The 27,427-nt window shown below is 45.5% G+C and overlaps 1 protein-coding gene across 2 annotated transcripts in view; it reads right to left on the bottom strand.

Moving 5' to 3' along the window:
* Positions 1-26,911, bottom strand: part of LOC147626631 (protein DETOXIFICATION 46, chloroplastic-like) — a 37,150-nt gene extending 10,239 nt beyond the window's left edge. Inside the window, exons 1-11 of one of the 2 annotated variants that reach the window (XM_086816693.1) lie at positions 25,603-26,911; positions 25,281-25,375; positions 23,036-23,144; positions 22,897-22,952; positions 18,592-18,647; positions 10,988-11,126; positions 10,744-10,878; positions 10,536-10,604; positions 10,342-10,452; positions 10,069-10,197; positions 9,796-9,873 (exon numbers count right to left, since the gene is read on the bottom strand). In XM_086816693.1, coding sequence (XP_086672819.1) covers positions 9,796-9,873; positions 10,069-10,197; positions 10,342-10,452; positions 10,536-10,604; positions 10,744-10,878; positions 10,988-11,126; positions 18,592-18,647; positions 22,897-22,952; positions 23,036-23,144; positions 25,281-25,375; positions 25,603-26,371 — 1,746 coding nt within the window. In that variant the 5' untranslated portion in view covers positions 26,372-26,911. The remainder of the gene's footprint in view (positions 1-9,795; positions 9,874-10,068; positions 10,198-10,341; positions 10,453-10,535; positions 10,605-10,743; positions 10,879-10,987; positions 11,127-18,591; positions 18,648-22,896; positions 22,953-23,035; positions 23,145-25,280; positions 25,376-25,602) is intronic. The other variant, XM_086816694.1, reaches the window with a different exon arrangement.
* Positions 26,912-27,427: the final 516 nt, after the last annotated feature.

Genomic DNA, 27,427 nt, shown 5'->3' with positions numbered 1-27,427 from the left:
GGATGTGTATAGATTACAAGAGATTGAACAAGCTGACAATTAAGAACCGTTATCCTCTCCCTAGATCAGATGACCTGATTGACCGGTTAGCAGGAGCGAAATATTTCACGAAGATAGATTTGCGTACTGGCTATCACCAGATACGTATTCATGAAAGGCATGTCGAAAGAACCGCCTTTCGGACTAGGTATGGCCATTACGAGTTTCTTGTATTACCTTTTGGGTTAACCAATGCTCCAGCCACTTTCCAGCAAATGATGAACGATCTTTTTCGTGAACATTTGGGAAAATTTGTGGTGGTGTTGTTGGATGATATTTTGATATATAGTCGTACTCTTGAGGATCATGTCAGACACCTCATGATTGTCTTATCTATTTTAAGACAGAATCGACTATATGCTAAGTTAAGTAAATGTGAGTTCTTTATGACCGACATCATTTACTTGGGACACAAGATCACTAGAGATGGATTGAGCATTGACTATGACCGAGTTCAGAAGGTTTTGGACTGGCCTATACCACGAACAGTGAAACAACTTCGTTCTTTTCGCGGTTTTGTTGTTTTTTTGAGAGGTAGGAAAGCTCGTTGGGCGGAGTTAATGCAAGATTTTGATTTTGAGATCCGTTATCGGAAAGGGTCCATGAATAGTATTGCAGATGCGCTTAGTCGGATTAGAGAGGTGAATACTTTGTCGTTCACCGAGATTTCTACTGACTTATTTCAGTCATTGAGAGGGCTTTGCAGGACTGATAGTTATTTTGGTCCATTTTGGCAGAAGATCCAGGACGTGAGCTCATTGATTGATCAAGACTCGATGACTGAGCAATCTACCATTCAGGCTGTAGGAAGCCAGTGGATGATTCGGAATGGTTTACTGTTCCGTAATGACAAAATTTGTGTACCACAGATCCCGGACATTAGGTCCAAGATTCTGAGGGAGTGTCACGACGCCCCTTCTGCTGGACACCCTGGGGTACACAGGACACTATCATTAGTGAAACACACTTTTTATTGGCCGAAGATGAAAGGGTATGTAGAAGATTACGTTCTCAAGTGTCAGATTTGTCAGGCAAATAAAGCTGAACGCTTTAGACAGGCTGGGTTGTTGCATCCTTTGCAAATCCCAGGTAATAAATGGGAAAGTATTTCCATGGATTTTATTACCGGATTGCCAAGAACACATCAAGGCCACGATTCTATTTGGGTTGTGGTAGATCGCTTGACAAAAATGGCTAGATTTTTACCGACCCGGAAGACTATTACAGCTACGCAATTAGCTCAGCAGTTTATCGAGCGATTGTTTAGACTGTACGGGTTACCGCAAGACATAGTCAGTGATAAGGACTCTAAGTTTACGAGTGAATTTTGGAAACTTGTTTTTGAGAAGTTGGAAACAACTTTGAATTTGAGTTCCTCTGATCATCCTCAATTTGATGGCCAGACTGAAAGAGTGAATCAGATTTTGGAGGATATGCTTCGAGCATATGTATCCAAAAGACAGAGTTCATGGGAGGATTATCTTCCTATGTTAGAATTTGCATATAACAGTACTAAGCATACGAGTACAGGGTTTAGTCCTTTCATGCTTATGTATGGTTTTCAACCAAGATCACCTATTACAGTAGGATTCTCAAGACTTCAGCATGATGCAGCACGTAATTTTTTGCAAGATATGCAAGAAATGTTACAAGTTGCGAAGGAATCTATTAGAAGTGCTCAAGACCAAGATAGGTTTTATTCTAATAGACATCGTTCACCTAGAGAGTTCTCTGAAGGAACGATGGTATATTTGCGAGTTCCAAAAGATTCCGAGACTTTACGGACAGGTAGATCTCCGAAATTATCCCCTAGATACTGTGGACCATTTCGTGTTACACGACGGATTGGTTCAGTTGCATATGAATTGAATTTGCCTTCTCATGTGAAAGTTCATCCTGTATTTCATGTCAGTAGACTTAAGGAAGTACTGGGTGGAGCAGATCAGTTAGTTACTCCTCAAGAAATCATAGATGTCCGGGACATGACATTTGTTCCGCACGAACCTGAAAACATTCTTGGATTTCGTAAACGAAGATTGCGTAGTACGCTTATCACGGAATACAAGATCAAGTGGAAGGATCGTGTTGAGGAGGACGCTACATGGGAGACATTGACTACTCTTCAGAGAGATTACCCTGGCTTTTTAGTGAGCTCAGGAGTGAGCTCTTAGAGGAAGGGGAGTATGTCATGTGCACAGTGTGTATCTACCGTGTGCTACACGCATCCAAGACTAGTTTCGAGGCTTTGGGGAAGCTTGGAACTAGACAGGCTGATTGACGAGCTGAGTTAGGGATATACTAACGGGCGGGCACCCAAGTATGGACGGACGGGCGGCCAAGTGTGGACGCCCGATGACCGGCCAAGAGCCTATAAAAGGGTGGCCAAGGTTAGTTATTGTATTATAGAGAGTCTCGCGAGTTTGTGAGAGCTCTATGGTCTTGGAGCCTGGATCTAGTGCTGCAGACGTGCACCTGCTTTACCCAGCCGAGGCCGACAGCAGTCTCAAGGCCCGCGAGAGCAGCTTCGTGGCGGTATGGGACGTCGCGAGGAGGAGATTGGTCGGTACGTCATCCTAGTTAGCTCAGCTCGTGGCTCGGTGGGGACAGCCAAGATTGTGGGCTTGCCCACAGCTGTCATGGTTGGGAGGTAAGTCAGGCCTGCACCCCCTTGCTTGTTTGTTTGTTCGTTTGTTTGCAGGATTCGAGTATCGATCACGAGGGGATCCGTGGGGATTTGACAGATTGCCACAAATGGCAAGCGGCACAAGCCGCCAAAGCTCCTTCTGCCACAGTTGCCACAGCCTCCCCAGCTCCTCCAGCCCCGCCTACTACCTCAAATGCAGTTCAACTTTTACCTTCCATACACCCTATGCCATCCGTGGTATTTGATGCTAAGCAGGAGGGTGAGAGCGATGCTGCTCAGAAGAGCCTCATCCGAGCTTATGGCTCTGCCCAGGGCCGACAGTTTGTAGTCCTTTTCAATATGGGTAGTTCTGAAGACGCCATCTCTCCCCAGTTGGCTAATAAATTGAACTGCACATTAGTCCCATATCATCTGGATGTGGACGGGTTGGCTAATAAATTGAACTGCACATTAGTCCCATATCATCTGGATGTGGACGGGTTTACACCTGGTCTTCGCACCCACATTTCCCAGAAGGCACAGCAATTTGCCTTTGAAGTTCAGAAGGCCACATTTCAACGAGATTTCATCGTCTCTCCTCTGTTGGGGTGTGACATGATCTTAGGAATTCAGTGGTTCCGTCAGTATGAGCCTATTCCCAATTGGGGACAGGACACTTTTACTATTTGTAAAGGTTTTCCTCAGCCTGTCATGATTCATCGGGATAGAAGCATTCTTGGCATCCCATTGATTTCACATCTCCAAGCCAGACGAGCTATCCGCAAAGGAGCAGAAGGAGCACTCCTTTATGTTCGTGCTCAAATAGCCCCTACCTCATTAGTAGCATCCGTTACATCTTCAGTCCCTCAGTTAGCAGACCTTCTATCCAGACACCAGGACATTATGCTTAGGGACGATCTCCCGCCCAGTCTCCCACCCTCTCGCCCTGAGGACCATCACATTGATTTGGTCCCTGGATTAGATCCTCCTAGCAGGTTTCCCTATCATCTTTCCAAAACTTTAGAGGGCGAGTTAGAAAAGCAGTTATCTGAGCTTCTCCGAGCCGGATTCATTCGGCCTTCTTCCTTTTTTTTGCTGCACCTATCCTATTTGTCCAAAAGAAGGACAAGTCTGCACGCCTTTGTGTAGACTACAGGGCATTAAACAAACTCACTATCAAGAATAAGTTTCCTATGCCCAGGATAGAGTACATTTTGGAGCGTTTAGACGATGCTAAGTTTTTCACTAAGATCGACCTCAAGAGTGGTTACCATCAGGTCCACATTTTTGAAGCTCACATTCCAAAAACAGCTTTTCGGACAGAGCGTGGTCACTACGAGTTCGTAGTCATGCCTTTTGGGCTTACAAATGCACCCGCAACCTTCAATAAGATGATGTCTAGGATTTTCGCAGTCCACATTGGGAAGTGTGTTTTCATATTCCTTGATGACATACTAGTCTTCTCAACCACTGCGGAGCAGCATGAGAAAGATGTGGAGAAAGTCTTGCAACTTTTGCGAGATCATATAAACGCCAAAAAAGTCTGTCTTTGGTGTTAAGGAAGTTCAGTATTTGGGCTACATCATCGGTTCCGATGGGATTAGACTGGACCCATCAAAGGTTCAGGAGATCTTAGATTGGGACATTCCTAAGACCGCCCAAGAAATCCGTTCATTCGTAGGTCTTTGTCAGGCCTATAGTACCCATGTCCATCAGTTTTCCAACCTTGTAGCACCTCTGACCGACTTGCTCAAGGGGGTGAAGACTCGCAGCAGAAAGTCTCAGTTACAGGTAAGGCACTTGATGCATTCCGTGCACTCCAGAAAGCTACCTCAGAAGCACCTGTATTAAAGTTAGCATCATGGAACGAACCTTTCGAGGTCATCACCGATGCCAGCAATGTAGCCATAGGTGCAGTCCTCCAACACGACAATAGACCCGTGGCATATTATAGCAGAAAGTTGGATGTCGCCGAAAAGAATTATTCGGTATATGACAAAGAGCTTTTGGGTGTGATCACAGCGCTCAAACATTGGAAGCCTTTTCTTTATGGACAGACTTTCACAGTGAAAACAGACCACCAAGCACTTAAATGGCTTCAGACTATGCCCAATGCCCAGTGGAGTGATCGACAGGCCAGGTGAAGTTAAATCTTCCAACAGTTTGGAGGTATGATTGAATACATCCCTGGTAAGCATAACCCAGTAGTAGATGCTCTCAGTCGAAAGTCCAACATCAAGGCAGTCCAAGAAGCTATCATTCTCGAAATCACGGGGAAGAACTTGGATAGTATGAAAGACCAATATGTCGACTTCCTTGAGTTTGGTACTCAGTATAGTTTGGCCCTCACTTCTGAGCCTGGCCACTATTCAGTACAGAACGGTTGGTTGTTCTACAAGAACCGTCTCTGTGTTACTCGAGAAAAGCGTTCTGCTCTTCTCCACGATGCCCATGACTCCTTAGTTGGAGGACATAGGGGTATCAACAGTACCCTCGAGAAATTAGAACGGTCCTTTTATTGGCCAAAGATAAGGCATGATGTCTATGCACATGTACAAGCCTGTAAGATTTGTCAAAAAGTCAATTAACTATTGGAAAAGGGCCAAAACTACGGAATGAAAGCTTGGAACAACGTTTGCCCACTTGTTTCAATCTCTGCTTCATGATACGCAAATAGACCCAATCCCCTTCCTTGAAGTGGACATCTCGTCTAGACTTATTTGCCTGTCTGCTATATGCTTCTTGAGCTTTGGTCAAGCGGTCCTTGACTGACTCAATGATCTCGGAAAATGCTTCCGTGGTTTTATTAGCCTCTAAAGATGGAGACACCATTCTTGTCAAAAGAGAAGAAAAACGGCGACCAAAGGCTGCTTCATATGGAGTCCGTCCGACACTGGATGAATGAGTGTCGTTCAAGATAGCTTGGACCAATGGAAGATAGTGCTCCCATTTGGACTGCCGGTCATAACAGTATGACTTGAGGACATCAAAGGCCAACTGGTTATAAATTTCTGTCTGGCCATATGTCTGGGGATGGAATGCACTAGTGCAACAGTTGTACAGTTTTAGAACCCAATATGCATTCATATGCCTATGCATCATTTAGAACATCCCAGAAGCCTTAGGGAATTTACTAGGATTTATCTGGTATTTTTTTCATATTTTATAGTATTTATTTAGCATTTATTGTCATTTATAAATATAAACTTTATTAAATAAATGACCAGCCAACTTGACCAGCCTCCAGTTAGTATAAATAGGCTTGCATAGGGCTTAGTTTCTCATTCAGTCTTCAGTGTGCTAAGAGCTTTCCTCCTCAGCCCTATGAGTTCCCTTGCCTTCAGCACTAGACTAGTCTCATCTAGCCCTTGGAGTGCTTGAGGTTGCTTCAGTCAGCCTTGTTCATCCAACACCTGCAGTTCAGCAGTCCCTACAGCCCTAGGCGCCTGCAACCAGCATCACTTCAGTCCCTGAATCAACATACAGCCTGCGTTTTCTACATGTGAACCAGCCGTACAGCCATCTGCGTTTACAGTTCAGTTCAGCAGCAGTTTCTGTCCAGCAGCAGCACACCTGCGTTTCAGTCCAGCATCATCCCTGCAGGTCTGCCTTTCAGTCTACAGCAGTTCTCAGCCCAGAATCATCAGTTTACATCAATATCCAACCTTCTGTGCATCATCCATACATGCAACAGTCATCTGGTGAAGGTAACATAGCATTCATAAGCATTTACAGCATTCTAAAATAGCTTAGAACAGCCCACCATCTTCTTTTCTCAGCCTCAGGTGTGCAGCCCTTCCTCATGCCCTTGGGAAGAGTGCATAGGCTCGAGATCAGGCCATCGAGGTGTTTCTACAGCCGTGTACAGTTCAGCCGATCTCCGATCCTCCGAGATCTTGCGTTTGGCTTATCTACAGTCCACAGTCATTCTCTCTAAAGAAATAAAGCAAATACTATCTCGTTATCGGGATAGGGGGCCCTTCAATGGGGGTAATTCGGGACCCAATCTGGTGTACAATTCTCATCTCTCTCTCTCATATCTCTTTAAAGTTTGAAGTATTGAAATGGATTGCTAAACTCGCGAAACTCAGGATACAGAAGACGGTGTGAGCATTTGTGTGACAGGATCTTCCAATACAAAGACTTCCGTTGCATATCACAGCAGTGCTTGGGAGAATCTTGTGAATTTTTCTCTCATGACAGAGGTACTCAAGATTCAGGAGCCTACCACCTTTGTTACAGCACAAGGGGATTTGAAGTGGATAGTAGCCATGCAAGCAGAATACGACTCCATCTTGAAAAGCCACATGTGGGACCTTGTACATTGTTCTCCAAGACACAAGGTAATTGGCACTAAGTGGGTTTTCAAAGCAAAATACACATCTCATGGTACTTTGGAAAGGTACAAGGCATGACTGGTCACCAAAGGTTTTGCTTAAGTTAAGGTTTTGACTTTCAGGAAACTTTTGCTTCTACAACTAGGAGATTTCTGTGGAACAGCCACCTGGTTTGTGGTTCCCGATTTCAAAAGCAAAGTTTGCAAGTTACGGAAGGCACTTTACGGGCTGAAAGAGCCCCCACGAGCATGGTACCAAAGGGTTGCTGCTTACTTAGTGAGTATTGGTCTATTACGTAGCCCTTCAAATGCAAATTTGTATGTCTTCTGTGAGCAAGGAAAGTATATGGCCATTGTTTTCTCTGTAGATGACCTTATCTTGACAAGGAATCGCCACACACACACAGATTTTATCGGTGATGTCGAGGCACCGACACAGAAGTGCCCAACGACAACGTGAAGAGGGTCAATGTCAAGGTGCACGTGCAAAAGCTCCAAAAAAACCAATGTGCAGATGGTCGTGGGGTCGAAAATCTCCGGGTTCGGTTTGGTCTGCATTCACAAAGGCGGCCAAAATTCAGAGTGTCCTAAGTAAGGCCTCAAGGGGCTGAGCTCAGTCCATTGCCACCCTGCGCTGCCCAAGTTCTTGCCCCCCAAAGGGCTAAGCTGAGCGGTCAAGTGCCGCAGGCTGGGCTAGGCTCGGCAGTGGTTCTCCGGACACTAGCGCTGCCGGCGAGGCTAAGACTGGGCAGACCGAATCAACAGAGGCAAGGAGCCAGGGCAGGAACGCAAATCTGACACCACAGGGGCTGTGGGCAACGGTTTTCTCTGGCGGGGACAGCACTTGCTCTGATACCAAATGTGGGGCCAAAGGAAAACATTCCTTGAGAGTTGTGTGATCAAAGGAGCATACCATTGGCTCTCATATCAGTTCCAAAGGTGGAGCATCAGGCATGATCATTCTCAGCAGGAGACCATAGCTATGTTAAGGGAAAGGAATTGCAGGCATGGGGACAAAGTGGAAAAGATGCATAGTTCTCAAGCCAGACTTGGGAGTGGAATCAAAGGAGTAACAGGTTTTCAGTTAAAGTACCACAAGTCAAGCAGTCAAAGTACATAGTTAGTAGTCCACGGAGGAAGGATGACAAGTTTCCAACCCATCATCAAGTTTCGCATGAGGGAATGTCACGTGCACACACATGGATACGGCTAATCCCTGAGTATTGCAGTAGATTTAGGGCACTAGCAGGCTCAGGTAAGGAAGAAGAAGCAAGTCCAAAAGCACCAGTCGGCCAGGTCATGAGCGCCATACAGGGGAGTCAGCAGAACATTACATGATATTTAAATGATTTTTTGTGCTTGTCTCTGCTGGCCAGTCGGATTGCTTTTGGGGTTCTCCCATGAGCCTATAATTAGCAAGTAATAGTTCAATCATAAGCATCTGATCCCAAGTTGGTGGCAGGTCATAGTCAGTCATCAAGGTCTTTTGGTCAAGAATTCAGTCCATTTTGGAAGGCCAAAGGCCATTGCAGTTGTCCAGACATATACATCTTTTTGTATCATAGTGATATAATGAAAAAACAGTTAATCTCTCTCTATCTATTCATTGCGTTAAGCATCATCAATGTTCCTAATAAGTAGGCTTAGGACTGGATCAAGTACAGCAAGGCTTCCGGGAGAAGCTCATCTTACTCTTTAGGCAGGCCCGGTAAGCCAACCGCAAATCCTAGTTGAGTTAAGCCATGTCACCATCAAGCGAAGTATGCATGGCATTGTGTAGTAACGCGATGGGGTTCTCCTACAGGACTCTTTATGCCAAGCCAGTTGTGTCGAACTCAGCCCTGGTGTAGTTGCTTCTAAGGAACTGGATGTCGGCAATCCGTCCCTACTCGCCAATGACACGGCTTGCAGGAGGTCCCAAATCTTGCCCCATGCAGGTCTACTACCGACCCTTCAACCCTTGCAAATCACAGCAGTGGCTTCTAACTAAGCCACTGATGTAGACAGGAGTAGAAGTTCCGCTTCCAATAAAGTGCCATTGAATGCGGCCTCAGTCGGGGAAGATGAAGGGCCATGGAGTGGGGAAAACCAGAAACAGCTATCCAACTACCAAACGTTGACCAATGAGTGAAGGGAGCCAAGAAACGGGGGGAGGAGGCAGTGCAAGCTGGGGGGCAAAGGACAGTGCAACAGGTGGGATGCAGAGGTGGCTAGGGAAAAGGGGAGTGCGTACGGGCTCAAGGGGCTATACACAGACTAACAGGGAGCTCCTGATTATGGATTAGCTTTGATGATAGATTCAATGGAAAACAAAGATCCCAATATGTGGCAAACATGTTTGTTTTGGTTGTGGTATATTCCAAGGTATCTTCGCAATATTATTCCAAGGTAAGATGTCCGCATGCATTATACGTGTCGATTGCTCTTGTTGCATGGTGCACGCGTGTTGATTGCTCTTGCCAGCTCATAATGGGCTTCTCTTCTTGTAGATGACCGCATGCTTACGCGTGTCGATTGCTCTCGATTGCATTACGCATGTCATTTCGCAGCAGGAGCAAAGACCACTCAGCTTTCTTAAAGTCAACACCCTCGCTTAAAATATCAGGCATATATGGTACTTAACTGGTCAGTAAGACTTTTAATTTTGGCTGTCTTTTTTTTTCAGGAGGATGTAAGGGTAGCGCCCCCTCACTTCACTGCTCAGAATATATATATATATATAAAAGCAAAAAAAACAAAAAAAAAACCCCAAAAAAAAGGCTAAGGGCAGGAGATAATTGCCAAAAAAACATTTTACCAATAATGTCCCTTCAAGGGAGAGCAAAGGTGGTGTGATCACAAGAGCACACAAAAATGGCACAGTGACTGCTCGCATCTGAAAGTAACAAATAGCGATTGATTATTAAAAAGACTCAGCTTGTCACTTACGATATATACTTCCAAAGCATTTAAAACTACTGTATGAAAGAATCTAGAGTCCATGGGATACCTCTTGGCCCTCCATACAAACTCTCAGAGCCAACACAGAAAAGCAGGAAAAAGATGAGCAATTGCGTAGAATCTTGCATACCTGATTGATCACAGCAATGTCTCTGGTGAAAACTTGAGGAAAGACCCAAGGGAAGCAGATGGCAAAGCACCCAAGGATAACTCCGCACAGAGCACCAATCAAGAGAAGTGATCGCAGTAGCATTTGTGCCTAGGATCACAGCATGACAAATTATTGATATGCTGTTCCAATCGCAAACAACATTGAAAAGTGATGGAGGACAAAAACAGCAGCATAAAGCATAAAACATCATCAATTACATAGCTTCCCTTTATACACACTGCCAAATCATACCTTTTTCAGGTTTGGATATTTCCCTTGGATAAGGGCAGGCATAAAAGACTGAGCAGTTTGACATAACGGCTCACCAGATACAGTACACGTGGAGTATATACCTATCATTACCTAGTGTAACCCCAAAGTTAGTCCAAAAGTTTGATACAATGTGGACTAAAAAGTTAATGAAAAAAAAAAGCAGTAAAATGTACCTGATGGGCACCAAGAGTTACAGCTCCCAAGGACGTAGACAGAAATGTAATAAATGCATAAAATGATACCTGAACAGTCAGAACATCACTCAGTCTGTCATGATTTGAAGATATCCTTTGAATGTGACACCCTTTATATTTACATGTCAAGAAACACAGAATTGATATATTTGAGAAAAATAGCACGCTTATAACGAATAATGCAGACCTTTGAAAGCATTGTCAGAAGGACTGGAGCAGCTATCTCAACCATATGCACTAGCTCCTTGGCTGATGGAACACATAGATCAAGGCTGTATCCTTTCCTATCAAGTGATCTCAGCATCAAATAGCCACCTATATACTGTAGTTGATACAACACACAAACTTCCAGGCTTAGGAAAACAGCCTTTCCCAGATTTTGTAAAAGCATTAAATACCAGTACCACTTGCAAAAGATAAAGTTGGGATACCTGGGAAACCATGGTTGCCCATGCAGCACCAGCAATACCGTGCCCCAAACAGGTACAAAGCACAATGTCACCAAATAAATTTACAAAACTGGCCACAGCCAAAACTTTCAATGGGCCCCACGAGTCCTTCATGCCAAGACTGCAAAGCACAACTAGCAATCAGCTCAGGAAAGAATCTTTAGCAATTCGAGAATGGAACAAGGTGTGAACAAATGCAGAACCACAAAAATGTGCAGAATGACATAATACCACCAGTAAGGGAAGGATGTGCTCACAAAACTGCCGAAATGACAGCAGCCAGAGCTCCCCCCCGACTGCGCACCAGCTCTCCCTCGCCAGCACCACCTTCCTCGCCTCGCTGCCCCCTCGCACTTCCCTCCCTTCACCAGCTTCCGCCTCCCTCCTGCTGCCTACCTCTTTGCTATCATGTGTTCACCCCCGGTCCTACTGCCTACTGCCTTCTTCCTTCTCACCGTTTGCTCCTGCCCCAGCCTGAGCCTTCCGCCCGTCTGATTCTTGGTCACCCCCTTTCTTTCACACACCTCCCGCCTCCTCACCTCAGTTTGTTCGCCCACCACATTGTGGAGTTCGCCTGCAACCGGTAAGCTTTCCCTCCTCTGCCAGCCCCGCCCTCCTTGCCATCCACACCTTTCTGCCCCCATTTTCAGCACACACACACCCACACCCACACCCCCATCCCCATCACCCAAACCCTATTCTCTTCAGCCTCTTCTTTGTGTCATGTGTTTTGCAGCTTTCAGGCAGTTTTTTTGTGACAAGTTTTGGCGTCTTCTAGTCTTCTCTCCCCCAAGAGGACTCCATGGCAGCCGCTCCGTCATCCCCAGCCAAGGCCGCTGTCCCTTGCCTTTCCTTCTCAGAAGAAGACCTCCAGCTCCTTGCTTTGGCAATCGCCTCCCTCGAGCCCTCCACCTTGGTCTACAAGATTGTGGGTAGCCGCCTGGCGCGTGGACAGCTCAAGGATCTTGTACAAGCAAGCCTTATCAGCAAGCCCAGAAACATCATTGATATTCATCTTTTGGGGCGTGGACACTACCAAGTTGAGTTTGATTCGCCTACAGCATCGAACACAGTCACGCAGCTGAACCCCATCACACTACGCACAGCCTAGGCCTTCTCTACGAGGTGGCAGCACGGCTTCAACCCAGCGTCCGAACTCTCTGGCTAGCATGTTAGGCTTTCCCATGACAGTCTACTTTCTTAGAAGGGATACATTCCCCTCCTCCCGGTGATAGGTGGTGTTATCAGAAGAGTGATGGAATTACCCCCCCCCCCCCCCCCCAACGCCCGCGCAGTAAAAATGCACAGCGGAAATGAAGACGACTGCTGTAGAGAGCAAAACACAGATGAGAGAGAGAGAGAGAGAGAAGCTGTGTAACTTTGCTATATACACACAAGAAAAATCCCGGAATACAAAATGGAGTGGGGGTACGGGACCACCCCCCCTATGTTGGTCGGCCAACAAAAAGACAGCCAAACAGCCCTACCGGGAAGCTCAAGTCCAATCTGGTGTTCAGCAACCAAATCAATGAACCAAACCGCTTACGAAACAAAGAGGCATCAACATGCTCACAAGGATCATCAACTGTAACTTTGGTATGCCAAGTCCTGGGAACCTGCTGAAGACCATACAAGGCCTTCGGAAACCTGTAAACCACCCCCTCTGAACCTGGAACCTCAAAGCCTAGAGGCTACTCAACATTCACCTCCACCTGCAAGTCACCATCTGCCACTTGCTTGGCTTTCCTACAAGTCCCATGGGAAAGAGCTTCCTCAACTGCAAGAGGCTCTTCGTCCCGATTGATACAAGACGTTAGAGCATAGTTCACCTGTAAAGGCTCCTCTGACTGATGAACGCAAGAACTGGAATGTTCCTACCTACTGCTGCAAACATCTGGCAAGCCATCCACCATCTGGTGCCGGAAAGCCTAGTGGTCATGACGAAACTGCCACACATCACCAAACTGAGAACCTGTAAGAGAGAGTGTTGAGAGTTTGCAAATCCCATTCTCCACTCCGCCTTCCCATACAACCTGGCCTGTCGCTTTGTCTCGGAGAGCAACAAAATGCTTCTCAAACTCCGCCCGTACACCAGTCTTGCAAACCTCATGTGTGCCTCACTGTGAATAGGGATAGTGGACTCGTCACCAATCAAGGTGTGACCTGTGTGTCTCCTGTAATAACTCTCGAGAAGGAGTCATGTGCCTGGAAGCACCACTGTCTAGAATCCAATCCCGAGTGTCCCTAGTGGTGAGTCCAACCGCCTCCCTGCTTGAAGAAGATGAAACGCCGGTGTCCATAGTCTCCAACTGCACAAAAGCCGAAGTCTTCACGGTTACTGCTGAGGAATCTGCACCATTCTCAGTGCTCCGCTTAGGACATTTCCTCCAATAATAGCCTTTCTCGCCACAATTGTTACTCTTTGTCTTCAAGGCATCACGATCCACGTCGGGCTCCTTCTCGAAAGACTTCTCCTGTGAACACTTCCCTTTGCCCTTATTGCGGCCTTGCGACCACTGGCTAGTCGTGGCCTCAGAACCTCCACCCTGTGGAGGGTTCGTAAAACGCTCTTCCTCATCCAAGACCATAGGCACAAGCTCCTCCCATGTGATGGTGCTGAGCTTGCCACTAGTGATCAAAGAGGAGTAGAAAGCTGAGTACTAAGAGGGCAGATGAGACAGCAAAGTGATGGCCATGTCCTCTAAAGATATCTCCTTCCTAGCCTGAAGAACCTCCTGCTGAAGAGCCTGCAACTTGTTGATGTGCTCCCACATCGTCAACGACTTTGCAGGATTCATCACCCGCATCTGAACTTCCAAGGAGATCCTCTTCATGGGTGATACCCTGTTGTACGGAGAAGCCAAATCCCTCTAGCCAGCGTCATATGCTTTATATGGTTGATCACCTATGGTGTGCAATTTAGAAAGATGAAAGAACGGACGCGGGTATTGACACGATCCCATAACTGTGCTTTAGCCTCCCGTTCCTTCCATATAGAGGGCAAACTCTCCGTCTTCCAACTCCGACCGTGGAACACCAACAACAATGAAATCAGCCAAGTCATAAGACTCCAAAACAGACTCCATCATTACCTTCCATATGCCATAGTTGTTCCCGTCCAACTGTCGGTCCACCGGGAACGTGGGGAGTGTTGGGATCTTGACGTGCTTCTTAGCCATCTCAAGCTCGGGGGGGTTACTTTGGTCTTGTGAAGGGAGGGTGGGTGGGAGAAAAAAAAGAAGAAGAGGCTGCGACTAATATGCAAGGTGGCTATCCAATGGTGATAGCTGCCTTCTACCCAATCTCCAAGTCCCGAACAGCCCAAGAAATCTCCAATCAGCACCAAAAAACTAGCAGTCCCGCAAGCTCCAAGGTCTTTAAGTAACAGTCCCGCAAACTCTCCAAAGTCTCGAACCTTCAAGCCACCTGGGGCTTTGATACCATGTCAGATTGCACAGCAGAAATGAAGACAACTGCTATAGAGAGCAAAACACAGATGAGAGAGAGAGAGAGTGTCACATGCACTCTGCACTCAGTGCATGGTGACAAGATGGCTCATCATCAGAAGTGCAACAGTTGTACAGTTTTAGAACCCAATAGGATGATAATTGTCGTACGCCGTGACCCCATTGTACATCCTCAGTCCAGGATAAGTCAGGCACGAGCTACGTAGGTCATTCCTCAGCCTTAGTGGGTCAGTCAGTCACTCAAGTCCCTTAACCCACTTGGAGAGAATCATTCATGCATGTAGAGTCGATAGAAGCCTTAGGGTTTGCATCAGAAAGCACTCTGCATCCTGCATAATATGCATTCATATGCCTGTGCATCATTCAGAACCTCCCCGAAGCCTTAGGGAATTTACTGGGATTTATCTGGTATTTTTTCCATATTTAATAGTATTTATTTAGCATTATTTGCATTATTGGGCATTTATAAATATAAAACTTTATTAAATGACCAACCTCCAGTTAGTATAAACAGGCTTGCATAGAGCTTAGTTTCTCATTCAGTCTTCATTGTGCTAAGAGCTCTCCTCCTCAGCCCTAGGAGCATTCTTGCCTTCAGCCCTAGACTAATCCAGCCCTTGGAGCTCATAAGCTTGCTTCTCCAGCCCTTGAGAACCCCTTGCTTCATACAACCCTAGGCACCTGCTATCAGCCTCCAATCAGCCTGTTTTCAGCATCAAAGCAGCCCTGATTCAGTCCTCTACAGTCTCTAATTCAGCATACTGTCAAGCCTCAGATCAACGCCAGCATTCAGCCTGCAGTACCCTGCGTTTTTCTGTCCAGCAGCAGAATACCTCTGCGTTTCTGTCCAGCAGCCTTAGTACCCTGCAGTTTCTGCCCAGCAGCCCCAAAAACCTCTGCGTTTCAGTCCATCAGCAACCCTACAGGTCTGCGTTTCTGTCCACAGCAGTTTCCAGCCCTGGATCAACAGTCTACAGCAGTTTCCAGCCCTGAATCTGCAGTTTGCATCAGTATCCAGCCTTCTGTGCATCATCCATGCATGCAGCAGTCATCTGGTGAAGGTGACACAGCATTCATAAGTGTTTTCAGCATTCTAACATAGTGTAGAACAGTCCACCTTCTTCTTCTCTCAGCCTCAGGTGTGCAGCCCTTCCTCATGCCCTTGGGAAGAGTGCATAGGCTCGAGATCAGGTCATCGAGGTGTTTCTACAGCAGTGTACAGATCAGCCACTCTCCGATCCTCCGAGATCTTGCGTTTGGCTTATCTACAGTCCACAGTCATTCTCTCTAAAGAAATAAAGCAAATACTATCTCGTTATCGGGATAGGGGGCCCTTCAGTGGGTAATTCGGGACCCAATCTGGTGTACAGTTCTCATATATCTCTCTCTCATCTCTTTAAAGTTTGAAGTATTGAAATGGATTGCTAAACTCACGAAACTCAGGATACAGAAGACGGTGTGAGCATTTGTGTGACAGGATCTTCCAATACAAAGACTTCCGTTGCATATCACAGAGAGAGAGAGAGAGAGAGAGAGAGAGAGAGAGAGAGAGAGAAGCTGTGTAACTCTACTATATACACACAAGAAAAATCCCAGAATACACAATGGAGTGGGCAGCAAAAAGGCAGCCGACTGGCTGCTGGACAAGCTCAGAACTGCATCAAGCAGTCGACCAACAATCGGCCAGGTACAAGGCTCAAGTCGGCCAACACAGCTCCACGCGGCCAGCAAATAACAGCCCCACAACCATGAAAAAACAGGGGAAAAAATACGGAAAGTGGGGGAAAATGGAGGAACATTGAGCAATGCTCCTGGGCGGGCACACCCACAACAAAGGCCCCTGTGAGATAATGTACAGACAGGAGATGACTGCTAACACCCCCCCCTTGCCGCTTCAGTTCTAGCACGGACGGCAGGGATGCCCTCTCCGCATGTATGCATAGCCTCTCCGAAGTCGGTCCCCCATGTCATAACGCTTCCTTGCCTCCGGCAAGCTCCTATTTTACAGAGAGCGGAGTACTCTAGCCTACCCGACCAATGCTTCATTTGCTGGCAGATGGGACATCTTGCTAGAGCTTGTCCATGGCTCTAGCACGATGGCGTAGAGCTGACTACGGAGAAGGTTAGGCAAACGTGATCAGCCCCCAAGGGTTTGGGTTGGATGTGAAAGGTGAGGATATCTGGAATCAAACCTAGTGTGTCCATGAAATAATCAACGGTACTCGATCCGCCGTTGTGGGGAAAGCAAGTTAGTCCCCCGGAGGATGGCCATCTAGTGAGACCGTTCTAAATGATGAGGCCATGTGCTGCTTTCCCCCAGCTCCAAAAAGAATCTACCATAAGCTTTAATGGCCCCCTCATCCATACAACACCTCTAATACCCCATCTCCTCTGTGTCCAAGTCCTATAAGATGATGTGGTCCTGCTCAAGTCAAAGACTGAGCTGTGCATTCCATCATGGCATTAAAGTCCCCCACAAGTAGTACCTCCCCTTGAGTTGCAAACTCCAAGATCTCTGTGTACAATGCTAAGTATGGTGATTGGCCATCTGTAGGAGCAAACCTCGAAATGTCTGGGGGAAAATAACACACTGCTACATAGACCACATGTATCTAGCCTTCTCATCTCTTTGGATCACAAAAAGTATGGTCCGAAGGTGTGATCGGAATAATACTGCTACTCCCCTAGATCCTCTAATTCCCCCACATGTCCGCGTCTCTCCTCTGTAGGTGGACTCCCATACATACCTTGCTACATCTTGTAGTTCCCTCCCCGGGCTCTGGTGTGCCTCTGTGTAGAAGATGACATCCGTGTCTGCAAAAGACTCTGAGAAGCTTCCTGGATCAGACCATACGGTGCCGTTGAAATTCCATACTACCATGTCCAAGATTCCTTTGGTCCCACAGACCCTGCACTCCTATTTGGGGTGTAGGTCTCGGATAATCACTCTCCCATCTCTATAGGCTGCCCATTTACCTTCATCCCGAGCTTTCTTCACCTCTATCATGCCTATCTTCTTTTATGTTGCCTTGATTGGTGTAAGGTCATCTTCAAGATACACCTTGTGTTTGGTGACCTTCTTGACTCTTGAGCTCCCTCCTTTTCTGCATGAAATCCCTCTTTTTTGTGCATCCCCAAACTTCACGATAAGAGGATTTTCTTTGGATGTCTCCTTGCCCACCCTCCAAGCATCTATGTATGTATGTTGGAACCTCACTTATCCCCATCATTCCACATAGTTTTCCCATGTCTTTTTGAGGTGATGCTCCCACTGGGAGACCCGTGCAGTGTGACCCCAACATTCAGGGCCTTGCACTGCCTTCTTTGGTCTTCTTCAAGAGTGTCCACCATGATCTCGCTTGCATCCATTGGTTTATGTTTGCTGCGAGCCTTTCTTTTAGTGCCTCCTTCTCGGCTGCCACTACTTCCTTGGTGGCTTGTACTTCTTCCACCCCTTTGTCAAGTGCCTTCTTTGCTTCAGCCAGCTCGGCTTGGAGCTTGGCATTCGCCTCCTTCAGCCATGCAATCTCTAGGGAGAAAGCCTCGGGCATAGACCACTCCCCATCTTCCTTCTCCTTGGTCACCTTGAGGGCCAAGAGTTCCTCTCTGTAACCCTGCATTTCCAGCTCCATGGCTTTCATCTCACCATCCTTTGCTTCCCTAAGAGTTGTGTGCTCTTCCTTACACCCCTGTAATTCCAGTTACATGGCCTTCACTTTGATATCTTGCTCTTGCAACTCCTTGATGGTGTGAAGCTCCTTTGTCAGTTCATTCCACGTGTTGTCTAACTTCTTGTTTAGCTTCTGTACCTCTTTTATCGGCAGCATTGTTCTCCAGATGGGACAGCCTGAAGAGATGCGAGTCTGTGGATCATCCCCTCACATAAAAAATGACTTGCATGAAGGTATATGAAGAAGAAAGTTTTACGTTGAGAATGTAAGTTTAACTCTGACTGTTTTGGAAATGTTCTCTTCTTACACCATCATTCTCACATGCTTTGCTGCTGTTGAAGTGAATTCAGGCTTGCAATAGCAAAAGCGCATGCACAAAAAAAGATGCAAGACTGCTAGCAAAGGAAGCCTGATGCTTTTTCTAGCAAGCCAGAGAGGAAGAATTTACCTTGCACTCTGTGCGACCATGCCAACTAATACTGCAGGCCATGCAAAACCCCTAATCTGCAGGAAGAAGCAAATTCACATCATGAAGTATTCACACGTGCATCAATAACAATAAATACCAAACGTAAAAATGACCATCTCAATCAAAGCATAGGAAGCCATGATTACCCAAAAAAATTAATAATACGGTACAAAATCATTGATTGTAACTGAACCCTTCGCTTATGCTCTTGCTACAAAAACCATGCCTTTATTTTAATGTCCATAAACACTTTTGACATAATGACACATAAATACATCTTTTAATGCTTCAAGCCAAAAAAATCAAAACACAAAGATAATCAAGTGGGGCAAGGTCTAAGATAAGAAGGAAGAAGATCAAGAACAACATTACAGTGAGTTTTGCCATTTTGTTAGCCTATTGAGCTTATCAGCCTGCCCCATCTCCTGGAGTAGTTTTCATGGTTGGACATGTATCCATGTCCTCTAATACGTGACTTTTGTGAATGTGCCCGAGAGCTTTATTGAAATAATAAGTCTCACCTGTTTACACTGTGCATGCTAATCCGACATCAGACTATCGAAGTAGACCGAACACAGGCTAAATGAGGGATAACTCTTCAATGACCACTATGCAAACCCAGAATGGAGGGATGCACATATGCTGGCTGAATGTTGCTTCGGGGAGCCTTGGGGCTGTAGCACAATAAAATGCTGCTTTGCTGAATGTATGCACAAGGCCAAAGGCTCTAGGCACACATCACTTCTTGAGAACTACTTGTAATTTGATTTGATAAGAATCATTTATGCTATTCCTGAAGCGTTTGCTTATATATGATTTTATGCTGCTGGTCGGTTATCTTCATGCTGTCGGCCTGTTTTGATGGGACAAAAAAAGCTATTTTTACAGCATTAAATGCTGCGCACAACATCCCTTTTGCCTTTTTAATGCTGGCCGAATGGAGCACTTCACAACCAGCTGCTGTTCCAGACTTAGGCTGGCCAACTGCACGACTTCCCCAACTACATGCTGAGCAACACTTGATGTTGGCCGACTAATGCTTCTAAGCATTGTTGATGCTGTTGGCCTGCTGCTGGGTGCTGCTGATTGGACCTTCGCCACTTCTATGGGCTGGTTATGCTGCCTACTATGCCCCATGGGCATGGGCTGGCCTTTGGTTGGTTGCTAATGCAAAAGGCTAAAGATGAGGTTGACCTCTACATGAACCTATCTGATGAATTCTCCAAGCGGCTAAGAGGACTGACACATGCAGACTCTCTATGGTTATGGAGACTGACCTATGTAGCTCGTGTCTGACATGTCCCAGACTAGGGCTCACTATGGAGCCCCGGCATACGACAAAATATTCCTAAAAAAGGTATTCCTACTGTAAATGTAAACATGTTGCTCTGAGATGCAAAGCCAGTGTGTCACATAGCATTCCAATGCAAGGTGCATGTGACAAGTCACCCCAAAAATAAACAAAAGGCAAAGCCAAGAGGGAGGCTTTTGATACGACTACCTAAGCAAATAATTAATCCCCCATGTGAGGAATCATTTTCAGACATCTAAGGGAAGCGTAAGCTTTGATACCATTGTAACAAGACCATAACCTCCAAGACAACAATTTATTCGCTACTTCTAAGTTCTGATATTTCCATCATACAATATCTGATTGTGCCCTTACTCATGACATCTTTTGCATCTGTGAAATTGACAGATTTTTTGCAGTGGCTTTTTCATTGCAATATTAACATCTCCTATTTCCCATTGCTGTTAAACAACTCTCAATTGTGCAAGCTAAGGTACCATTCTCCACACTTGTTCTCCTGCTCTGAAGCCACAATCCTATCGGCATCAGAGCACGTTAGCTTGGTGGTAGGTTCATGGCTTCCAAGTAGTCCGCCAGGAATTGAGGGTACTCTTGAAAGAACACTTCATCGAGCTATACGCCTTCATGGGTTCCATGGTCCTTGAACTTTGTGTAGAATTGTCTGTCTTCGATCGGATCCATTCTTCCACCTTTGGAGGAGAATCTATTCAGGCTCAATAACTTCGGCTTCGTCAACCACGCCTAGTTGTTGCTCAACTGCAATATCCTGCAAAGCTGGACCAATGTAGGGCTTCAACCAAGAAACATGGAAAGCATTATGCATAGTCCAACTATCTCGAAGCTTAAGCTTCATGGAGACATCATTGATCTTTTTGATGATAGGAAAGGGTTTGAAGCTATGAAAGGAGAGTTTGAGACAATGTTTGCACACTTGCTTCAATCTCTGCTTCATTATCTGGAGATATACCCAATCCCCTTCTTTAAAGTTAACATCTCGTCTTGACTTGTTGGCTTGCCTAGTGTATGTTTCCTGTGCTTTGGCAAGGCACTCCTTGACACTCAATGATATCTCAAAAATTTCGGTGGTCTTGACCTCCAAGGAAGGTGACACCATTCTCATAAGAAGCGACAAGCAACGGCGGCCAAATGCTACCTCATACGGAGTCCGACCAATGCTAGATGAATGAGTGTCGTTGACGATGGCCTCAACCAAAGGAAAATAATGCTCCCACTTTGACTGCCTATCAAGGCAATACGATTTGAGAACATCAAATGCCAGCTGATTATAGATTTCTGTCTAGCCATCTGTCTGCAAATGAAATGCACTCGACAAGTGCAACATGGTTCCAAAAATTTGAAGTAACCTTTGGGATCTCAGTCTAATGTTACACCTATGGGGTACCAATGGCGGATGAACACGCGAGCGATGTCTTCAGCTATAGCCGTTTACTTGCACGAGATCTAAATGCAAAATTTACTGAATTGAAGGGCCTTCGGAAACCGGCAAAGGTTAAAGCAACCCTGACTATTTCGTATGAGGAACTTTCTCTTTCTGGCATATCTGGCATGCTTGGACATGTTGATAGACATCCCGTCTCTTCTTAGGCCAATAGAATGCTTCTCCAGTGTACTGTTGATACCTCGATGACCTCCGACGAGTCACGGGCATCATGAAGAAGTGTCTCGCTTTTTCCTGAGCATGCATAGCCGATTCTTGTAAAATAACCATCCATCATGGATGGTATGTGACCCGGTTCTAAATGCACAGCCAATCTATACTGAGTCCCGAATTCCAAAGAATCCTCGTATTGTGCCTTCATACTGTCGAGATCTTTCCCCTATATTTCAAGCACACTGGACTCTTGCAAATTTTGAATTGTGCCTTTACGACTTTAAACAACAGCAACAAGGTTATTCTTGCTAGGAATGTATTCAATCATACTTCCAAACTGTTGGAAGATCTAACTCCATGTAGCTTGTCTATCACTCCATTCGGCACTAGGCCTGGTTTGCAACCATTTAAGTGCCTGATGATCTCTCTTAACTGTGAGCTCTCTCCCGTAAAGGAAAGGTTTCCAATGCTTAAGCATTGTCATCACCCCCTTGCCTAGTGGATGTGGTGCACGCGAGCAGGCTTTCATGATGGATAAGAAATAGTAGAGAACTCTTAGATCTAGCTATTATTGCAAGAAGGAGCACGTGATTAAAGATTGTCTCAAAAGGAAGAAAGATGAAGGGGAGAAAGACAGAGGAAAAGACAAGGACAAAGAGGAGAAGCCTCTGCAGGCTAACTTCTTTGAGGACCATCTTTTTTAAACATTTGTTGTTGTAACCTATCTTTGTGACTTATAGCCAGTGGGCTTTTTTTCTATGCAAGTCATCGTAGATGTCCCTAATGGATAGTCACCTCCAATAAATGCTACACAAACTCTCAGCAAAATCTGAATAGTAGGCTCACACGGCAGGACCTTCCAATTTGAGGCATTATTGAGTCCAAGGACAAGACCCTAAACCTTCCCTAATTTACTTTTGCACACAAATAATATGCTTATCCCTCTCCGAGGAAACCTAGCAGAATGTGATCAGAAAAGGCTATTATGTTTTTATCCTATCCCCCTTGAAAATGTTGTTTAGTGCATTCTCATATTCAAACATTGTCTCTTACATCTCTAATAAGAAGAATTTTGAAGTAATGCCAATCAGTCTCCTGTAAGTACAGTTGTTCTAACGCTGCTATGAAGAGAATCTTATTTTTCCTGCCAACTCATGTTGTTACGATGCTTTCCAAGACAAACGTGTATTAGTAGAGCAGAATTAAAGACTGAAATAACTTGCTTCTTACCGTCAAAAAATCAAGCGTATTTAAACCTTACAAGAAACTGACTAAATGTTGAAGAGATCAGATTATCAGACAGTAGAAAAGATGAAAGCTACTTTGGAGCCAGTGCTAATAAAATAGACCATTCGTGTACCTTCACATACGAACAAGCAGCAGAAACTAAACCCACATTTTGAGGCCCGGTAAATCCTGTACACAAACCACACAACAACAGGTTGATAATCATATGTAAAGTGAGCAGAGCTACGATTGGCAATAATCATTCTTGTTACCTTTGAGAAGTGGCTCAGTAAATGCTCCTGTAAGAAAGAACATTCCAATTCCGCAGGTCAAAGCCACGAAAAGAAGTCTAGACAAATGATGTGCTGCTCCAGTCTCATCCTGCAGCAACATATGAGAAGGGTTACAACCACTCTCGATGGTGGGCTCATTCTGAACTCATAAGGTGGCACTTAAGGCCACATCACCATGGAAGGCCAAAGCTCATCGCAAAAGCACACCATAACAAGGTGGGACTTTGGAAATACTGGAAGAGTGTCCTCTTGAAGATACACTACCAGCTACAAAGGTTTCCCAAGGAAAAAAAAAATAGGGAGTGGTCCAAGCCAGCACAACTGTCTCAAGAAATCTTTCCGTAACATCCTTCGATACAGGCACATATAAAAACAAGAGGTGGGATGTGAATAAGGGTGTGATTGGAAAATCAAGGTTTCAGGGAGAAGAAAGACAAGGCTTACATATCACTACACCTATAAGATCTCCACTGACCACACCCAAGGATTATTTGACCTAGAACCGAAACCCTGACAAGGTTTCATAGACCCTACATTATCCTACGCATCGCATGACCGTGATGGATTGTGACTAGCAACTCACCACCCAACTGAGGGTTCAAGAAAGGTTTCCCGAGGAATTAAAAAAATAGGGAGTGGTCCAAGCCAGCACAATTGTCTCAAGAAATCTTTCCGTAACATCCTTCGATACAGGCGCACATATAAAAACAAGAGGTGGGATGTGAATAAGGGTGTGATTGCAAAATCAAGGTTTCAGGGAGAAGAAAGACAAGGCTTACATATCACTACACCTGTAAGATCTCCACTGACCACACCCAAGGATTATTTGACCTAGAACCGAAACCCTGACAAGGTTTCATAGACCCTACATTATCCTACGCATCGCATGACCGTGGTGGATTGTGACTAGCAACTCACCACCCAACTGAAGATTCAATGCCCCCGAGCTTGAGGTCTAATTGCCACGATCCTGCTTGGTATTAATGGCCCCAACCTGCTTGCAGCTCCATGGCCACAAGAGCTTACATACTTCAGCTCCATGGCCACAAGATCTTGCATACTTCCTTGGAAGCCCCAAGCCACTGTGTGACTACTTCACCTCTTATGTCTAATAAGTGACTCCAAGGTCACTTCTATAGTAGTAACCGGGCTATTATTAGCCCTGGTTTTATTTATAAGCTTTCATGCTTTATTTATAAGCTTTTAGCCAATAAATTATTAACCCTAAGCTATTAAACATAAGTTCTAGCCAATTTAGACCTCTTCTTGTTAGAACCCTTAGCCCACGTGTGAACCCTCCAAGTCCTCATGCCCCAGATGCTAAGCACTTAAGCCTAATCATGGGTTAACCCTTACCTTAATCCTAAGTTAGCACATGCCCCTAGCCCTAATCCTAGGCTTGTCAAGACATAACAACACCAAAGCTTTCGACGACAGAAAGAGACACAAAGAGAATCAAACTACAATTGGAAGAGGAGAATAAGGTCAGAGAAGAAGTGTGCATTAAGTGAGAGTAGCATGGACCAGCCATGAAACAGGTTAGGGTGTAACATGGGTAAGCAGTTGGCTTAGGAGAGTGGATTAATGATCCCATAAAGCTATTAAAAATTGGGTTATTAATAGAGGCCTGGGGCCGATATAAGCAAGTAGGGTGATGTGTGGGTCTGGATCCAGTCCAGCCCTGCGGCAGGCTGTGGATCACCGAACGTCCGGATGGATGCCTGGTGTGGCATGGAGAGCATCTGTCGGTCATCGTGGGCAAGGTGGTCTCTACGCCGTACGGGTTGGGATGCCTCGCATTCAGGAGCATCCCCAATTTATATCTCCGTACTCGCAGGATATCTGGTGCAGTTAAGCCTATGGTTGGGTTGTTGGTCCGCCGCCTACTGCTTCCTGTGTGTTATCTGTGCATGTGCTTTGGTGCTCTGGATGAAGGAAGATCTTTCGAAAACGATGTGGTGCTGTCTCAGAGTCTGGAAGAGAACTGCAGAAACTGTCAAAGTTGAATCCGAAAAATGTGCACCCATTCATATCGTAGCTCTCATGGCCATTCATCTCTATTGGTAGACCTTGCACCTTTCAATTTACACTCTTCCATGCAACATGTTACTTATATTCCATAATTCCATACACAATGAATATGCCTAGGCTTACTAAGACAAGAGGGGTGAAATAAAATGCCTAAAATTATTGAGAAATATGCTACACACGAACTCATTCGAACCTGCTTTGCAAGAGAAGTAGCAATCAGATTGGAAGTTGCCACGGAGAGAAACATGAACACGTAGCACAATTGGTCACAGAACACTGTCCCTGGACCTGAAATTGCATGTAATAACGAGCTTGTTAACAGCTGCATTGTTAAGGCTTTAAACCCCCTCTACCCGTGTCGCTCAAGTTTGACTGCAGGCATCTGTACGAAGGCATGCTCACCCTAGTAATGGCATTTTCACACATAAATCACTAAATCGAGTTTCAATTCTTATAAATTTATAAGAAAATGAACGACTCCAATCGAGTTGTCATAATGTATGTATAGAACGCACCTAGAGCTGCAAGCTCAAGTGAACTGTTGTTGCCAACGACCGCTGTGTCGATTAAGCTCATCAATGGCCCAGACAGCCAGATTCCCAGGGCAGGGCCAGCAAACCTGACAATATCCCACATTTGTTGCAGGAGGCCCTTGTCTTCATCTCCCAGGAACTGCAAAGCTTCCTCATTGGTGGCATTCTGTACAGATGCCTCTTCGACGATGGTGGGTGTGCTTCCATGCCTTCTCTTATGTAGAACGTGGACTCTTTTGGAAGGCTTTTCTTCTGTAGAAGATGGCTCCATGGCGACTTCTGTGACAGCAGCAGACGACGAAGGCTCAGGACGAGCTATGGTCTTCAGAAGCTCCTTCTCCGCTTCTTGAAGAGATTGTACAACCTCGATCTCTCTGAGATCAAAAGGGACTCGTAATGCTGGCCCTGAAGATGAGACTGCGGCAGTGGTTGCAGAGTCTTCTGATCTGATGACCTCAACAGATGAAGAAGACGGAGAAGCCTCTGCTGCACCTGTTTCACAGCACCTCAATTGCAGCTTCGTATGAAGATTTCTCTGCACAGGCCTGTTTCTAAGCCTCTCTGATAGAAGTGGCGAGCTCAAACCTTGTCTTTTAAAGAGAGCGAAAGGGCCCGTGCTCTGAAAAGACACATTTGCACCCAAACCTCTAACGGATTTATCAACAAAGAACCTCTGCCGTTTCTGAGAAAGGCTTCCTGTGAGATAATTGATATGGAACTGGCCGACAAGCTGCTGGAAGGCGCTTCCCATAACAGGCTATGGCGGGATTAAGAAAATTTTGACAAAAGAAAGTATGCAGAGATAGGAGAGAGAGAGAGAGAGAGGGGGGGTATTAACAAAAGAAAGTATGCAGAGATAGGAGAGAGAGAGAAGTATTAACGTCCGTAGAATGCAACACGAAGGCAACGACCAACGGTGGGACTTCAACTCGGGTGGAAAGTGTTAAAGATTCGAAACGCGGGGGCAGAGAAAGCCTCCTGCGCTCCGATCCAAAACCCTGAACCTTCTGATCAGACTCTGATACGAAACACTGCAAAAGCAGATCTACAGAAAATGTGTGTTCTTTGAGATATGAAATGCTGGGAAGAAAGCGAAGCAGGGGGGAAGTCTGCTGCGAAGCCCTAAGAAAACAGACAGAAAAAGGCAGAAAGCTCAAGACCAGGGCGGAGATGAAAGCGAGAGGAAGAAGGTACGGTTTGAAGCAAACGCGTGTCTTGGTGATGGTGGAGAAACTGCAGCAGCTTCGTCTTCAAGACTGCTGCTGCAGAAATGCTCCAAATTTCTGGGGGGGAGTGAAAATGCAAAATCAAAAGAAAAAAATACCCCCAAAAATTACTTTTTTTAAAAGCCGATTGAGGAAGGGCAGAGTGGTTACCCTTTAGGGCCTTCACACACATGCATTGACCCTTTTTATTATTACAGGTAAAAGTAATATGTATAAAATCACCCTTCCTTTCCGTTACAGCTACACACATCACGTTACATAAAAACACGTATAAAGATGTATGTATGTGTGTTCGTATGTATGTACATGTACGTATGTGTCCATGTACGTGTAATCCATTGAAACCATACATGCTACAACAACTGGAAGATATGTGTATGTGTGTGTGTGCCTATGACGCATGTGTACGGCGAGTCATGCGTGTTGCATCCAAAATTCGAAGCTGACGAACTTGGTTTGAACTCAAGTATGTATACCTCCTAGCCATCTTCAATCTCCTTCGAAACACAAAATAACGAATACTATTTTTTTTAACTTCAAACAACATAATACTTAAGATAGACAAAGAGACAGACAATGAC

Source organism: Cibotium barometz, chromosome 22, assembly GCF_041138505.1.
Source record: "Cibotium barometz isolate CiBa-2024 chromosome 22, ASM4113850v1, whole genome shotgun sequence".
In the NCBI taxonomy this organism is placed as follows: Eukaryota; Viridiplantae; Streptophyta; class Polypodiopsida; order Cyatheales; family Cibotiaceae; genus Cibotium; species Cibotium barometz.
Note: the sequence above shows the minus strand (reverse complement) of the source record. Positions and strands in the feature narration are given on the sequence as shown.